This window comes from Plectropomus leopardus, chromosome 20 (assembly GCF_008729295.1).
Source record: "Plectropomus leopardus isolate mb chromosome 20, YSFRI_Pleo_2.0, whole genome shotgun sequence".
NCBI classification, from domain to species: Eukaryota; Metazoa; Chordata; class Actinopteri; order Perciformes; family Serranidae; genus Plectropomus; species Plectropomus leopardus.
Window position 1 is genome coordinate 10,245,344 of NC_056482.1, and position 17,468 is coordinate 10,262,811.

The window sequence follows — 17,468 nt, forward strand, 5'->3', positions numbered from 1 at the left end:
CGCTTTCTTTAAATGTACTTTTCCATTGTTTCCTGTGTCCCTGCAGAGTCAAACTCCTCCAGGTTCATCTGTCCAGATGAAGATGTGCTATCTGTTCTTCTTCTTGTCTTTTTTGCTCTTGTTTGTGGAGTTATGAGAGGCGTTTGAAGAGAGTGCGCTGGCGTGACCGCTGGTCTTTAGATGGTCAAACAGCTTGTTTCTTGTGGCGAACTCGTTGTTGCAGGTCACGCAGCGGAGGTTTACTTCCCTCTGGAGGTGGAAATAGGAATGTGTGATTTAATACTAGAAGCGTGTATCACTTTCTTACAGTAAATAATGTGATTAGGTCCTTTATGATAAGTCAAAAGGGACGTCAAAGGAAAAAAAGTGATGCTTTTAGACTGTCAAATGTGGACACACGTGTATGCATATCTGTAATAATAAAAATATTCATGGAAAATGATAATTGCAAAAAATCCTCTTAAACTCTAAGTACCAACCTCAGGACACTGTTCTCCTCCTGTGTTGGACTTGACATTCTTCGGTTTGTCTTTTCCTCCTCCTTTCTTTCCTTTTGTCTTCCCAGAGCTGCTGAGGCAACATTAAAGGGACAGATAAAAAACGATCTCATTTTGAACAGCAAAGCATACATTGTGACATTTAAAAACGTGCCAGTAACTCATGCTTTCCTGCCTATATAATTTGTGAATTTACTATGTTGCATCCCCTATTTTCACTCACGGGACAAAGTCAGTTTCTGGTACTCCTGCAAACCTGTCACTGAAACATTAGCATTACCACCTGACTCTGCAGTTCACCTCATCTCTACAGAGCAAATGAACATCTTTACAGTCATTGCTTTAGATTTATGATGCATAAACTCACTGTCACTGAGCTTATTTTCCAACAGGCAGCTGTTTCCAGTGAAAGAGCTCCAATTAAGCAACTTTATGCCTCCTGTCCAGCACCAAATAACTACCAGATAAAGTAAGACTAACTAGTGAACTGGACTGACCTCTTGACTTCTGTGGGAGGAGGATCATCCTGCTTCTCAGGCTCTGTAGTGATCTCTGACTTCTCGACGGATTCTTCCTCACAGGTGGTCGGCGAAGGTTTCTCTCCCTCCTGCTCCTGCTCCTGCTCCTGCTCCTGCTCCTGCTCCTGCTCCTGCTCCTCTGGTGCACTCTAACATGGAAGAGGAGAGCGTGAATAGAAAAGGCTTTTAAGAAAGGTTCATGTCACACTAAACCAGGCATGGGCTACTGCACTCACCTGCATGACTTTCTGCTGTTTCTTTTTCCTCTTTTGCTTCTTTGAAAGCCTGCGTAGGTGAAAGAAAAATGTCAAATTATATAAAAATCTGATGTGTAAGAAAGTTCTAACCACCCTGACAACCAGGTAAAAAGTGAGTAAGCTACACACTTTTGCCTTGGCTTATCTTCCTCTTCATCTTCCTCCTCTTCCTCTTTTTGCTCATTTTCCTTCTCTTGCTCATCCTTTTCATCCTGATTCAACCCAAGCGACTCCTCTTCTTCCTCCAGCTGTTGCCGCAGCAACGCCACCATCTCCCGATGCTTTTTAGATTTCTCATGGTTTTTCATACTGAGAAGAGAGAAAACGCTGAATGTAAAATAATTTAGAAATAATTATTGACATCACTCCATGGAAAAGCTAAATTTAATAAATTAAGGAATTAAGTCCACAGAAAAAAAAATCACTTAAAACTGCATTATTTGTCTGAAATGAGTAGTATCACTGAGTAAAAGAGTAATGAAACAAAAAACGCACAAACAAAAATTCTAAGCAAGTTGATGAGTCAGAATCAACACACTGTGTAAACAATGACAATGTCTGTGCTTTTCATTCAAATTTGTAATAAACAAAAAAAACATTACAGAGAGCAAAAAGAAGACATAAATGTTTTCAACAAGTACATCTTCCCCATATCTTTCCTGTCATTTACATCAGGCAATAGATTCAGTCACATCACACGATGTGTCAATATATTTGAGGTTGTTACGCTGCATCTGGACCCTGTGCTGCTGCTATAATCAATCACAGCTCAGGGAGGTGAACTAGCATGCAGGTCCAGAGGGTAGCAGGCAGGTGATGTGGGTGGGAGGTAACTCACGCTTTATCTGATTTGAAGGATTTGTCACAGGCCGGGCAGTACAGACCATCGTAATAATCATCAATTGTCAGTTCGTCTCCATCAGGCTGCTCTGCATCTGTGAAAAAATATGTATGCGCTGACAAAAACCAAAGGCCACCACACACACACACACACAAAAATCAAACCTTGCTGACATCACTGGCTCCCCTGATGGTCTATACTGAGTATTTCATGCGGCTGTCGGGACGACACAACTCCTAGAGGTCTAAATGAAGCTTAAATCTCAAGCACACAGTCTCACTGACCTCCCTCGTCGCTGTTCTTCTCCCGCGTGTCCATATCCAGCTCCTCCTCCTCGCTCTCTGATGCATCTCCGAACTCCTCTCCGTACTGAGCCTCCATCTGCTGCAGCTCCTTCTCAAGTTCAGACATGGCCGCCCAGCTCTGCTCCTTGTACTCCTCTGCCAGTCTTGGATGGACACACAACAGAGTATTATGAGGGGGGGGGAAATACAGAAAAAATGACGTCGCATTTATTCAAATATCCAACCATTTCTCACTTTGCCTGGTTGAGCTTCTGCTTCCGCCTCAGCTCCTCCACCTTCTTGATCTTCTCAGCATTCTGCTCCTCCACCAGCTTCCTGTGGGCCATCACACGCCGGTCACGCTTGCGAACAAAAGCAATGAGTTGTCGCACAAGTTCGTTGCGCTCCTTTCGAGCCTTGTCTCTGGTCTTCTTGTTCTCCTTCTCCATGGCTCTTTTCTCCCAGCGGTTGGAGGCCTGCCTCGTATCATACTCCTCCTTCCAGGCAAAGTTTTTACGAGTGCAGAAGCTCTGCCAGTAGGCGTAAAACACGTGCACAACCTGTAATATGGAATACAGAGATTGATTCAGCACACCAGTTGAGCAACAATCTTTCTGGTTCACCTTAGCAACGTTAGCTTTTTACTCAGCAAAAGCAGCACATAAAACTCAACTCTTCCATCATACAACGGAGAAATAAACACTGAGACAACCGTTTTCAGTGTGGTGCTGACTTACGGTATCATAGTCGCTCTCGGAGTCTCCAAAGGGAGGAAACTCCTCATCGTCGTCATCTTCCACCTTGCCATGCTCCATCTCCTCCTTAACTAGGGACTCAAAGAGATTCCTGTAAACTGTGTAAAATCCCTAAATCACAGAGAATGGATAAAAACAAAAGAAGAAGAAATGAGAGAATAAATCATGACACGCACAAAGATATTTCTGTCCCGACAATCCTGAAGGATGAAGCTGCTGCCATCAACTTAAACAGCAGGTGCTGACGTTAGGGTGGAGGACTCATAGTTTTAGGAATTTAGACCAAAGAAATCTGCCAGAGCTTCATCAGATCTTGGATCTACTCTCTGTGCTGTTTTGGTAGGCTAGCTGTGTGTTTGCTGTGTGCGTACTGAAAAGGAGACTGGATGTTTTTTTACTTCCAATTTTCCCACATTCCTGCAGCTGGTTTACATGTTGTCATTGCCTTCTATTTATTTGTTTTGATACAATTACTCCTTCCTCTTACTTGTACAATCATCCAACCAAGACAAACAGGCTGACCTGGTATTTAGTTGTTTGATGTCAAAACTCCTGGGTTACACTGACTTTTTAAAATCAGGTTTTGAGTTCAAGATTCCATTTCTAGTTCGTTTATGTTTATCTCTGTGCAGCTTAACAGTTACAATAACATTTTTTCTTTTCCTCCCCTCCTCAGAATCTAACATACACAAAGTAGAGAAGAGATTGGGCTATAATGACCAAATATCACATGTGACAGTATTGATTTCTGTCACACATAATGACACTCCAAGGGATGATTGAAATAAGTTTCTTTAGCAGATCGGGATCCTATTTCTATTAGCATTTTCCTTCATCAAAGAGGAGGACTGAAAAGACTTAGTTGAAGATTTGATGATACAGTTTTTTGATTACTTAGCAATATGTTCATTGCACACATGTCCACAAACACTAACCTTCTCGTCATCTCCATAACCAGAGTAGCAGGTGACAGTGAAGAACTGCAGCAGGTCAATGCTGTCATCTTCATAATCTCCACTGATACCTCCTTTTAGAAGAGCATCCCTGTGATTGTCATACCTGCCACATAGAAGGAAGGAGACAGAGGAATCACACTAAGATATATTTAATCCACATGGCTTGTACATAAAGGAAAAAATATTTTATGACGCTTAACATCAGAATCCTGCTGCTGTTGTGAAGTCCATACATATTTAAATTAATTTGTACACACCAAGCTCTCTCCTGCGGATCACTCAGGACATCATAAGCTGCCTGAATTAGCTTGAAGTGTTCTGCTGCTTCCTCAGCATTGTCCAAGTTTTTATCTGGAAATATCAGACAGAATCCACAGCTTTATTCACAATCCTGTAATGGCAAATTAACAGTATCTCGTGCTGATGCAAAATCCAAAAACTAAGAGTAGACAGAATAAACAAGCACAGCACAGCTTTAAGCATAGCATCATTGCAACTTTGTCATTATACTAAAGACACAAAACAAAATTAAAGTGCATATTAGTAAGCAAACACCATGCAAACAATATGTAATTAAGTGTTGCAAACAACTACAATATTAAAAACGGGCGCTACCTTTTAGTTAGTGTTACTTGTTAAGCGTAAATGCAGCACCTCCGATACATTTCAGAGACAAATATTGTACTTTTAATATGTTATCGTTATACTTAACTGACAGCTGTGCTTGCTCTCTTAACATTATACGGTTTTGATGTCAAACAAAAACAAATCAGAAGATCCAAAGCGTGTTTGGGGCATTGCACCAGTCCATACATTATCTTTCACCACTATAATGTGTATATGTTTAACTGAGATGCAACGCTATTCTTAGCAAAGACTCCAGTTGACTTTTAACTATTAACCAATAATAACAACAGTGAATTTAGCTGTTGTGCTTTAAATTAAGTATCACTTTAGAGCGATATTGATACTTTTACATCAGTCATCCCACAAAGTCCATAAGGCTATCGTCACTTACCTGGATGCCATTTCAACGCTAATTTACGATACGCTTTTTTTAAATCATCGTCTCCAGCGTCCCGTTTCACACCCAAGACCTCATAGTGACACTTCATTGTTAGCTAACTCTGAAGAAAAACTACAATAAATACAGCATAAATATGTTGTTCACGTTATCCCAGGCGACCCTTTACTGTAGCGTGCAGCTATGCTAACTGCAACTAGCTAGCAACCGGGTAGCATCTCTATTCTATCTCTTAACGATTCAGACTACTGAGATAATAGCGACAATATTGTATGGTTTTGACCTTACATATTCAAATGCGGTATACACAATGTCTTTTGTTTAGGACAAACAGTTTAGATAGGCTAAGTTATTTTTCAAAACCGGTCATAAGGACCATCATCCGCTAACATGTATTGTATGGTGCCGCTAAATCTCGCGAGAATTGATCTTCTTCATTTTATAATATCGGCAGACTGGAAGCTATGGGGATGTGTTGCTGCCCTCCACAATCCGAAATTAAATCAAACCTTACTGAATTAATATTTTTAATGGGGCTCTACGCTCTCAGGAAACGGCCATTGTGGTGATTAAAAAAAATAATCAAAGAATATGCATGTCAACAATACAGTCGCTAAAATCTCATCTGTGTGTTATCCTCCAATAAATCATGAAATTCATCTTCACCTTGCCTAAACAAGGATTATAATATAAATGAACTATAGCATTAAAAATGTGCACTAACTACCACACCTCTCTGTTTATTCCATACTCTTACTCTTGTAGATAAGGTATCACAGATATCAGCTTACTGCCATTACTTACCATGATGTTCTCTGATGGTAATAGGGGCAGTTGCACCTTTCTTGCATTTACACAGGCCACCTATTCTGTCACTAAGTTGCGAACCAACTTTTAAAATATACACATGGCATTTCTGAATCAGTATCTTTGAATGTAACTACAACAAGGCAAGCAAAAATATAATTAAAAACAAGCTGGACCACCAGGATCTTATGATTGCAGTGTCTTTTCCACGCTTTAGGACGTTTAAAAAAATTTTTAGTTAAACGTTTTATATGTTGTATGAACAGTTGTGTACAGGCAGTTCATCAGAATGAATAAACACATGTTGAGATCTTTATTTTCCGAGATCAAAATTTTCGGAGGGTTGTGGGGGAGTACAATACACAGACTCAGACATGGACATGGACAAGGACAATACAATAATTGAATTGTTAATTCTAATAAAGCCAGACATCTATGGAAAAAAAAATCCGTGTTAAACCAGTTGGAGGTGAGTTTAGTGTTTGCTTTTCCATCACTGTCATTAAGAAAACAACCTTAGTGCACAAATTTTCCATTTCACAATTTAGTGTAGCTATCATAAACTCCTAAAATATTAGTAGTAGGCTACATTGATATTTTATTTATTTTTTTATTCATCTAAAATAAAATTTCAATACATTTTTTTTGTTTTTTGTTTTCGGATATGACGCCACGCTGCAGTACCACCGCCACGTCACCAGGGGGTCTCTCCCTCTGCTCTATCCGCACGTGCGTTGTTTGAGCCGAATCCTCCGCGAGACTTGTGTCGGCGTAGAAACATGTCGGCGTTCAAGAGAAAACGTGGAGGACAGGCTTCTTTTGATAAAAAGGCAAAGAAAGTAAAATTTGTTGCAGATGCTGTCGAAGCACCGGTAGAGGCCGAACAGGAAAATAAAAATGAAGTCACTATTCCGGCACCGGTTTCCCAGGTAAGCGCTCGCGCTTGTTATTAGCCACATAAGTTTGTAGCCACGGTTAGCTAACTTCATTTCACCAAAACACGGGGGTCTGTTTTCTTCAAGTTAGATTTAATGTCACTGTTGCAAGAAGTTTATTCCAGTGCCTATAACAAACACGCAGAGTAGTTTAATATTTCACGTCATAAAGAGAAAACTTTTAAATTACAAAATGCCCTCTGAGAGCAACACTATCAAAACAGGGCCAAACAAACATTTAAAATGCTCAGTATTTCCTGTCAGTAATCAGAAATGAAGATCTCATCCGGGTGATTAAAAGAAGATTTTAAACTCCATGACAATACGTGTGTTTTAGTTTGTTTTAATATTATGAAACACATTTTCTTAAACAGGGTAAATGGACCAACAAGGAAAGAGTTCTCATTTTCTCCTCAAGAGGCATCAACTTCAGAACAAGACACTTGATGCAGGACCTGAGGACCATGATGCCTCATGCCAAAGCTGGTTAGTGCTGTGCTTCATTCATATGTCACACAGTTGCATGTGTTGCCGCTAAATTGTTGGTATGTTGAGCAGAGGTTTTGACAATTGTACTGCCACTTAACAAGGCATTTCCTTTGTCTTTTAGATACAAAAATGGACAGAAAAGACAAATTATTTGTTATCAACGAGGTGAAGTATTTACTTATTTATTTGGCCACACTATGCATAATCACATGCATGACAGCAAACTAAAAATCAGCATTGTCTCTAGGTGTGTGAAATCAAAAACTGCAACAAATGCCTCTTTTTTGAGGCCAAGAAGAAGCAGGATCTCTATATGTGGTGAGTATTTGATCTGCGTTACATGCTCTAAACATTAGGCTGACTTTTTTTTTTTTTAGTGTTGTGGTAAAATAATAACTGTCATAACTGTCAATGATCTTAACTTTTCTTGCCTTACAGGATTTCAAACAGCCCTCATGGGCCTTCTGCAAAGTTCCTGGTTCAAAACAGTGAGTTACATCTGTCCTTATTGCTGTGGACCACATCTGTCATGTGCCATAGGGAAACACTGGTTTATATTTTTTTTCTCCTCCACAGTTCACACACTGGCTGAACTCAAGATGACAGGAAACTGCCTCAAAGGATCCAGACCGCTTTTGTCATTCGATCCTGTGAGTAGTGCTGGTCACAGTGTCAGATATTCTCTCAATAATATCATTTTATGAGGAGTGTATGTCAATGAGGGGCCGCTGTGTGCCGCAAACACCTGTAATTACAGTCAAATATAACACTGGACAATTCAGTTGATCTTTCAAAACTAGGGCTGCAAAAAATAGTTTAATTTGGATTAATCTTGCTCTCTAAAATGTTGAAAAAAGACCTTTATATGAACCTAGAAGATATTCAGATTAAAATGGCATGATATATAATATAAAACTGGGAAATGTGGGAAAATCCTCATTTTTACAGGCTGATGGTAGACAATCTTTTCTTTTTGTAAGATTATTTTTGGGGCTTATTTGCCTTTATTTTTTGACAGTGTAAAAATGGAGAAAAAAGAGGGAGAATTTTATAACGTGCAAAAAAGGTCCTAAGTCCAGCATTGAACCTAAGATCTTGCACTTATGTAGCATGCAATGTTCTCAGCTACCAATCACTCTGTGATACTCAGCATTTTTGCTTTAAACATGATTTGCGTTTTTACCTGATATAGAATTAGGCGGTCTAGTTTTTGGGAACTAGAGCAATGACAGTAGTACGCAACTTCACATTTTCACAGCTTTTTATTTTACACCGCTGAGTAAATACCAAACACAAAAGACAATATAAATGCATTTTCACAATGTCAGACCTCCAAAATGTTTCTGTTTGCCCAGAATATGCATTTATGCATGTTGAAAGCTTCTGGAGCAGTGAACATTTCCAGCTCTTCAGAACATGATTGAGAGCTAAACTTTTTTTTTGTCTATTTGTTTTCTCCTTCAGAAATTTGACACAGAGCCTCACTTTGCTTTACTGAAGGAGCTCTTCACCCAGGTGTGTATACGAGATAAAGATGCATACATTAATCCTGACTACACTTCTGGTTATTACATAACAAAGTCCATCTTCTCTTCAATTGAAGCCAGATGATTACATTGTTGAAATATAAAAAGGAGCTGATCAGTGTTATTAAACTGCAGCGTTTAACAATTTAACATCTAGTTTCCACTCTTTTATTTAAATAGAGACAGGCAGTGTTGGATTACTTGATGTAACTTGTAACTTAATGGACTTGGAGAGTGCAAGTACTGTTATTGTTTAGATCCAGCAGTGTATGCAAATATTAGCAAGCTTTATTTTGTTTAAAAGCTGAGTTGTATATCTACTTTTATTTTATTTTATGACGTGGTCATTACATTTTACTGTTGCAGACATTTTCCACCCCGCGCTACCACCCGAAAAGTCAGCCTTTTGTGGACCACGTCTTCACATTCACCATTGCAGACAACAGGATATGGTTTAGAAACTACCAGGTAACGTTTCAGTATTTCACGAAAAATCCTTTAGGCTTTCGGTAATATTTTAGAAACATTTCATTGCTTGTAAAATGTATCCTCTGTTATGGGTTAAGTGTACAGAATTTTTTTTTATTCTGCATTCATTTCTGTGTCACGATCAGATCATTGAGGAGGATGCCGCTTTAGTGGAGATCGGCCCTCGCTTTGTTCTCAACCTCATCAAGATCTTTCAAGGCAGCTTTGGAGGGCCTACGCTCTTTGAAAACCCCAGCTTCCAGTCCCCAAACATGGTAAACACTTTGTGCATGTGATGTGCCGGATATATGCCCATGCTGCATCACACATTTTCTGACTGTGGCTCCTTTATCCTCGCACACCCACAGCACCGGCGAGAGATCCGACTGGCGGCAGCCGCCAGAGTGCGTGAGAAGCAGATGGTGAAGGAGGTGCAGAAAATGAAGAGGGCCGAAGCGAAGGAGGACGTGACCAAAGACGTTACAGCGGACGTCTTCCTCACACCAGCTGAGGAGAAGCCTGTTCACATCCAGACAGAAGCACCTGCGCCCAAAGTGATGAAGAAGAACAAACACAAAGCTTTCAAAAGACAAAGGATGGCCCGCAGGTAACGGGATGGACTCGATTACACTGAGTGAAAATCTTACTGCTGCCGTGATTCAATATCGGCTCATGAAATATGTGGTAATGCAAACAGTGCAGTCAGGTCTCAAGTCCAATATTATGAGCTTTTTGAAAGTTTATATAAAGACTTAATGTAAAAAGGGTCATCGAATTATCACATTTGGCAGTGTAAGAGAAAATCTTAAATGTGTTGTATAAAATGTCTGTTGCCATCATCACTTGGAGGACTGTGCAGATTGTAGGTGGTCATAAAGACCTCAGCTTTTACAATACTGCAAACAACATTTACACATCCTTTTTGATAAAAGTAAATATACCATCAGTGTAAAAAAAAGTGTTTATTGAGTTGACTACAGTTGTTTTTTCTATGTCATGGAAATAAAACGATTTAAACTTGGAGCCTCCAACATCTCGTGTACACTCCAGACAAACAGTTGACAAAGGTGTCAGCATACACATTAAACATTAGGGTCAGTTATAAGAGTGTGCAGTACTGCTTTGTTCAAACTGGTGTTTACAACATGAGGAAGACGTGAACTTTGAGATCGCATAACGTTTCGAATTAGGTGGCTATGAATAACACATCAGAGGGGCATTCAAATGGACTCTCGCCAACATAGTAAGCATGACCACATTTGAGCGCAGCATATATACAGAGAAACTGAAGGCCTGTGTGGAGAGTGCACCTACTGTACACACCCTACACTGCACACCTTGAGAAACTGAATAATATGCATTGGACCACAAAGCATTTAGTTGCAGGCAATATTTACATGTTGATGGACTTAATTAAAATGGGTCTCCAATGATACAAAATACAGTAATTGTGATACAATCATTTTTCCATATTTGTCTGTGACATTATGTATGTAATCTACATATTAACACAAGGAGACCAGGTATATTATCTTCCTACAAATCCAGTGGCAATGCTCCTTTCAAATGGGTCTGACAAATGATGACCTGACTTTAATAAAACAACCTTTCCCACTGTGTCCATCATCCAACAAATCCAGCATTTACCTCCCGTGTGCACAGCAATGGCGGCACTGCGTCCTCTGGCGGACTTTGCCATCTCATTTAAAGCATCTGGCCACCGCTGAAGCTGAAGTAAGGTGCTCATTTAAAGGAGAGTTCAACAGGCTGTAATCACTCCTCCTCCACCTCTTCATCAGGACAACAATAATATTCTACGAAGCAGATCTGTCCGTCGTCGTTCCTGACCAGGTACTGCAGAGAGAGGAAGCCCCTGCTGTCCGTCCTCACAGAAACTTTACAGGACAAAGCCAGGGCTTTGGTGGACGGCTTCAACAGGGACATCTTGTACCTGTCACAGTTTAAAAGAGAGGGCAGAACACAATGTGGAGTTTAAATAAAACTCATTACAAGAAGATTCAGAGAATAAATCATTCATCTGTGGTGGACTTTATAATGGAAGACTGTGAAAAACTAAAGGCGAAGCAGCAGAATTAGCTTTATTTATAGATATTTTGACAACAGCAGGAAAAGCAGGTGTAATTAACATTACTACCACTGGTTACACTGACGTCATTAAATAAGAGAATTCATTTGAGTGACTGTGTACTTTTTTTGTTGCCATTTTTCTCTTTTGGTGGTTCTGTTATAGTTTCCACTTTCCCTAGTCCACCTCAGGGTTTGTAACAGTATAGTGTATTTCTTGGTACTGACGTGTTGGTTTGTGTCTTGTTACACTGAAACAGCTCCATCATGTCAGAGTCTTTGGGATAATCATAATGGGCATTTCCAGAGTTCCCAAATGTAGACAACCTGAAGAGCAGAAAAAAACACCATAGCTGAAAGGTAGTAAGACGCATCTGTGAGCACTAGTAAAACTCAAGAGTTTAATGTTAATACTTAGTGGTAAAATTATTAAAAAACTACATTTTGTTGCAACAGAATCCCCGATGAAGATCACCGTGCTTAAAAGTTGCTATTAAATAAATGAGACAAAAGCTAGTAGGGTGTGCACAAAGTGATTTTTGTTGCCTACAATCAGTATTATCAAAAAAACAAAAACAAAACCGCTGAAGAAAGTTTGTTTACTTTAATAGATTTATCATTTTAATTAGTGACAGGAGATAAAATGTATTTTTAACATGGTTGTTTGTCATTTCTGTTATATAAACACAAGTCAAACGTCCTGTAAACACTATATTGTGGAACAAGAAGTGATGCTTTAAAAACAGCAATTTCAGTTTCGGCAACGCACCTGAAGTATGGCTGACTTGGGGACATGGTGATCTGAAGCACCTCACTGGTCATGTCCAGCTCAGAGAAGGCCTCCTTCAGGCTCTCGGACTGCAGGATCACCTTTAAAAAAAACAGAGTCCAATGTACACGAGTAATTATCAACCACATACTTTCTTAATAAAACCTGCAGATACTGTCACATATATTCCTAATGTATGTAAGTCATAAAGAAAGTGGTAATGTGTAGTCTCTAAAGAGATGGCTTTGTTGTCGTTTTTTGTTTGTTTCAGTTGATCTGCGAAATTTATGTAGTGTTTTAGTATATCCCTTTCATCTAGGACTGATAATATATTGTAATGTAATGTAGATCTCTAAAGTCCACCTTGTTTGTGACGTTGGTGCTGCAGAACTCAAAGTCAACTGGCTCCTCTGGTTCTTGGGTGTTGATCTTGCACACAGTCACGACCCCACCCTCCTCCAGGAACAGGGTCAGAGGGTAACCGTAACCCCTGTAGCACATCCGCAAGGCTGTTGACACTCCTGAAACATTGCACGAGGGTGATAGTGAGAATGGATAATAATATCAGTACAGCTAAAGATAAACACATTCGGCAAACTTTTCTTTAATACTCTCCAATCAGGTTTCCTTATCTGTACCTGGTACTGTGCTTCCTCCGAAGATATTGAGGCAGTCCAGCAGAACTGTGAGGTTGATCTGAAAACCCACTGAATCCTCCTTTATCGTGAACTCTTGGAAGATCTCAGCCTGGAATAAAAAACAAAAAAAAAGTCTGTTCTTTTAAGTGTCACCATTATCATTTGGAGGAAATCGAGACTGCTGATTTCAACTGGATCACTTCTGTGTGCGTTTATTGAAAAGATACACGTAAATACACCTGGATGAAGGCATTGGCCTGCAGACATTTGGAGTCCTCCACGGTGACCTTGAGGCCGTTGGGAGTAGCGTTGAAGAGGGCATGGTCTTTGAATGTGATGGCTTTCAGTATGTTTGACAGATTGCGAGCATTGTCCAAACTGGCCACTAACACGTATTGCTCATCGTCGGCTTGTGACTGGGTTGACAGAGGCATCGTGGCACTGAAATGAAGACAGAATTTTACAAGAAATGTTTGGACGGCAGGTGTTCAAAACAGCCCAAAAACTATAAAATAGCAGCAATATGTAAAAAAGACGTTATCCTCAACGTCACTTTCATTGCAACTTGGATCAAATATTAATCTAAAATAAAGTGAAACGCTTGGCCGAAAAATGTTTATCTAACTATATTAGATACTCTTAAAACATGCCCTGTAGTTGAGCAGTTTTAAGCTAGGCAGCGCAGCACATGTTGCTAAATTTGTTGACAGTTGAAAACGACTTAAACAGTAAACTGTCGTTAATAATAGAGCACTACCTAGCAATCTCGGTGAACAAACTTGTTTTTGCGTTACTTTTAACTGTAATAAAGTGTCAGACACTTACAAATGTGTGTTTCGGAAACTGGTGCGGTTTTGTTTTGAAGACAGGCGCCCATGTATGTAACAACTTCCGCTTTCTCGTCTTTTCCGGAAGTAGGTTATGCGCATGTGCAATCGCTTTCCGAAGACTTCGCAAAGACCAAAATACACGAGTACTTCTGTGTACAGCGGCAGTACGCGACAACAGCGGTGATTTGATCCACTGAGGTGAGAATTATTACTTAGTTAAAGTCATATAGCTGGGAAAACGTTGTTCAGTCTGCAGGTGTGTTATAATTCCTAATTTCTGTTCGGTTAACTGAGAGATTACAGGAAGCTAAACGTTAGCATTACAGCTAACAGCCACTGATGACGTTGTGACTAGTTTTAGATCAACAGTAAAATAACAAGTAAATAACAGATAATTAAGGTTGCAAATGAAAGATGGAGAGACAGCCTCTCTTTGGCTCTCTTTGGGTTATTTGGTTAAATATTAACAATAGCCTCTTTTAAAAAAAAAAAAAAAAAAATACCCAGCATGAACACAAAACATACATAAACAGATGATGCCAGTGGATCAGAGTGGATCTATTTTGAGAATATTGAGTTGATGTAATAACTTAATATTCAAAAATTAGAAGGAAGGCTTATGGTTGGAAAATACAGATATATGGGTATGAGATTTTGCAAGCAGTGGAATCAAATAATTAAACAATGATTTAGGAGAAGAGTACAATTTTTTTTTTAAAGAGCCAATCTGTACATTTTCTTAAGAAAGAGAAAATTCAAACATACAACATACTGGAAAATTAAAAAAAAACCCAAACTGAACAAAAAAAACAGTCATCTTGCCAGAAAAAAATTAAGGTTGGGGACAAGAGTATACTATATACTATAAATGTTATGGAATCAGTTGACAAAATGAGCGGTGTCCTTTTTATGTCTTTGTAGAAATACGTTGTGGGATAAAAATGATGAATCATCTTAAAGTCAGTTCCTTAACCTTATTTAGGTCGGACATTAGCCTCTTAAACACCTTAGAAAAATCCATATTAACAATTCAGTCACACAACTTGAATGTTTCACACCTCAGTGGTCACTTGAGGAAGGTGTGTTGCTGTATTTCTTTGGCAACTTGTCAACTCTTTCTTTCTCTTCTTTAGTTTCTACATTTGGGGCAGCCTTTCTGAGCCACAGCCATGGTGTGCATTCCCTGCATTGTGATTCCTGTCCTGTTGTGGGTCTACAAGAGGTTCCTCGAGCCTTTCCTCTATCCTGTCATTTCACCGATAATTAATACATTCTGGACCAAAAAAGCGGTCCAGGAGACTGGAGCTACTGACCAAAAAGTTACAGAAAAGAGTAATGGGACTTACAAGGTAAATGAATTGAAATGTAATTGTTTTATTATGACGTTTTAATAATGACGAACCCCTCTTTTCTTCGTTTATTAATGTGTGTAGGGCTCAGTTATTGTACAATGAATATCAGTATGGTAGAAGTATTTTTTTACAACATTATGACATTACTTACTGCCATGCTCTAGTGCAGATTTCAGATAAATGCTTCAAAATCAGTATATCCAAAAGAAAAATATCAGGTATCCACAGCTCAATTACCACAAACCACTTAAACACAATTTATCCAGACACTTCAAATGTATTTTCTCAGGTTTAACATCAGTTAAAGTGATTGAATTTTGCAGATGAAGTGCGAAAAGTGACTTATACTGGTGTTAGTTGTATAGCCTCTGTCATGATGGAATGTTGTTGATAACATCATTTTAATGACTTTTTTCTTTCTCTTTTGTTTTAGCCTGAAAGCAACGGTGAGGTCACTGCCAATGGATCCACTATAGCAGCAGATAAGAAGACAGAATAATGGCTCTAAATATATATAATGCATCTGAAACTGTGTAAATATTCCATTAATATAACATAGAGAAACTATGAATTAACTTATCATTCTTCTTTGAATGGAACGGTTTTTTTTTTTATAACCATCCATATTGTGCGTGCGTACCTTGTTTTTAATTTTTTTTCATTTATATCACAGTAGCTTAAAGAAATTAATAAATGTTGATATATTTTCATCATCACTCTTGAATCAATACATGCATTTACTGTGTTGAATATTCACTCTAAATGGAATCGTTTTTCTAAATCAAATTTGCAGTTGAATGACTAAATAAAAGAAAACCTTCAAATAACAAAAAGATGCTTATTTATTGCACTCACATTAAGTTGTGCTTCCACTTTGACTAGTGTCCTCATTTTGTATTGTAAAGTCATTAAGGGATCTATTGTGCTTGTGTTTTGTAATATTTAAGATAATACAAATGTGACAGAATGGTACGCTCATTTTTTACAAAAGAAAAACTGTGAAGGAACATAATGGTTAAGCAGTTCCAACAATTTTGACATGAATCATGTCATGACATATGACATGAACTCTTGAAGCAGTGTTTTAAGATGAAACTGTTAGTAGATAGAATGTGTGTACCATGAGTGTATGTGTGTGTGTGTTTGTGTGTATAAATTCTTATATATAAAAAAACAATGCTAATTCATTGACAGTGCTGGGGAGTAATTAATTGTGTTTAATTAATTAATTAATTAATTAAATTACAGAATAAATGTAATTTTGCATTTAATAAGGGAAAAAAAATTGTTCCAGTTATTGATTAAAATATTGATGATTATTAAGTGGTTACATCCAAATATATCCTTTTTGTCAAAAAAGTTTGTATGTAAAATATGAATTTAATTCTGTTGCTTTGCAGCTTTTTGTTGTGCAGGAATGCCTTCTTTTAGCACGATTTCAGGATTCTTTTCAGCTTTATTGCCCAGTTTAAATCATTTGTCAAAAAAGTGATACAATGCAATAAGCAAAATTAAATTAGTGAATTTATTTAAATAGTTGCATTTCTTTTTTAAACATCTGTTACAGGGTAATCAGTAATCTGTAACCTAATAAATTTCAAAAGTAACTTTCCCAACACTCATTCATCTCATGCATCTCTATCTCAGCTACTTTACTGACTGATTTTTATATTGATTATATTCAGACAGTATCGGTGTGATAGCGTGTGTAAAATTAGTCAAACCGAAGGGCGTTACAAATGTTTTAAACGATTTCTAAGATAGAACTAGGTTTAAAAAAAAAATAAAAATCTATTGACCCTATTTCTATCTGCAACGTCACCGACGTAATCAACGCCCACATGTCGTCATTACGCAAGGGGTGGCGACGTGGAAAACATGGAGGAAAGGAGTATGTAGAGTAAACTTAATTGTCTCAAATTACCTACAATTTTAAGTATTTTCTTTTGGAAATTACAGTTAATGAAAAAATTGGTCAAAACCGTCCGCTAGTGCGAAAAACATTCGCTTTTAACGGTCCTGGGAGCCGAGAGAGCCGCGGAAACTGCGAGAAGCATTTATGACAGGTAAGCGGTCAGCTGATAGCAAACAAGCCGTTAACGTTAGCTGCTTTCCGGACAGTGACTTATCAGCCGCCCGGTAACCGAACACGCTCACGGTTGCGTAACATACCCAGCTATGACTTCATGCTCATGTGTGACTGTCGGTACACCGTGTTGACAGACAACATTGCTGAGACAGTTTCTCGCACTTGAAACAGGGTTGGGCTAGCTAACATCATGCGAGTTGGTGTAAACAGCAGATCCACATCCAGACAGATTATAAGAAAATAAGTAAATACGCAGGAAATGGAAAACTGAATCTGGAAATTGAATTTTGCTCTGACAGGGTCTCAGTAGTCTTGTTAGTCAGTGACAACATGAACGTAAGAAAAAGG

General features: G+C 38.6%; 4 protein-coding genes across 4 annotated transcripts in view; 2 read left to right on the top strand and 2 right to left on the bottom strand.

Moving 5' to 3' along the window:
* On the bottom strand, positions 1-5,539 carry dnajc21 (DnaJ heat shock protein family (Hsp40) member C21). Its single transcript, XM_042509814.1, has 12 exons — positions 5,127-5,539; positions 4,366-4,459; positions 4,088-4,211; positions 3,135-3,263; positions 2,653-2,957; positions 2,398-2,561; positions 2,111-2,207; positions 1,402-1,581; positions 1,252-1,300; positions 995-1,164; positions 480-570; positions 1-249 (listed from the first exon to the last, which is right to left on the bottom strand). The coding sequence occupies exons 1-12, from the start codon at positions 5,221-5,223 to the stop codon at positions 88-90; spliced, it is 1,662 nt and encodes a 553-aa protein (XP_042365748.1). The 5' UTR covers positions 5,224-5,539; the 3' UTR covers positions 1-87.
* Positions 5,540-6,670: 1,131 nt separating this feature from the next.
* bxdc2 (brix domain containing 2) lies at positions 6,671-10,378 on the top strand. Its single transcript, XM_042509812.1, has 10 exons — positions 6,671-6,868; positions 7,249-7,360; positions 7,485-7,528; positions 7,611-7,681; positions 7,802-7,851; positions 7,940-8,013; positions 8,828-8,878; positions 9,256-9,357; positions 9,504-9,632; positions 9,726-10,378. Exons 1-10 carry the CDS (start codon positions 6,719-6,721, stop codon positions 9,966-9,968), a joined length of 1,026 nt encoding a protein of 341 aa, XP_042365746.1. The 5' UTR covers positions 6,671-6,718; the 3' UTR covers positions 9,969-10,378.
* rad1 (RAD1 homolog (S. pombe)) lies at positions 10,305-13,762 on the bottom strand. The gene is made up of 7 exons (XM_042509813.1): positions 13,675-13,762; positions 13,089-13,290; positions 12,850-12,958; positions 12,575-12,732; positions 12,212-12,312; positions 11,671-11,769; positions 10,305-11,308 (listed from the first exon to the last, which is right to left on the bottom strand). Exons 2-7 carry the CDS (start codon positions 13,281-13,283, stop codon positions 11,131-11,133), a joined length of 840 nt encoding a protein of 279 aa, XP_042365747.1. The 5' UTR covers positions 13,284-13,290; positions 13,675-13,762; the 3' UTR covers positions 10,305-11,130.
* A 3,127-nt stretch (positions 13,763-16,889) lies between these two features.
* dym (dymeclin) overlaps positions 16,890-17,468 on the top strand; it is a 67,193-nt gene continuing 66,614 nt past the window's right edge. Inside the window, exon 1 of the mRNA XM_042509808.1 lies at positions 16,890-17,097. The gene's annotated coding sequence lies outside the window, so the exon portion shown is untranslated. The remainder of the gene's footprint in view (positions 17,098-17,468) is intronic.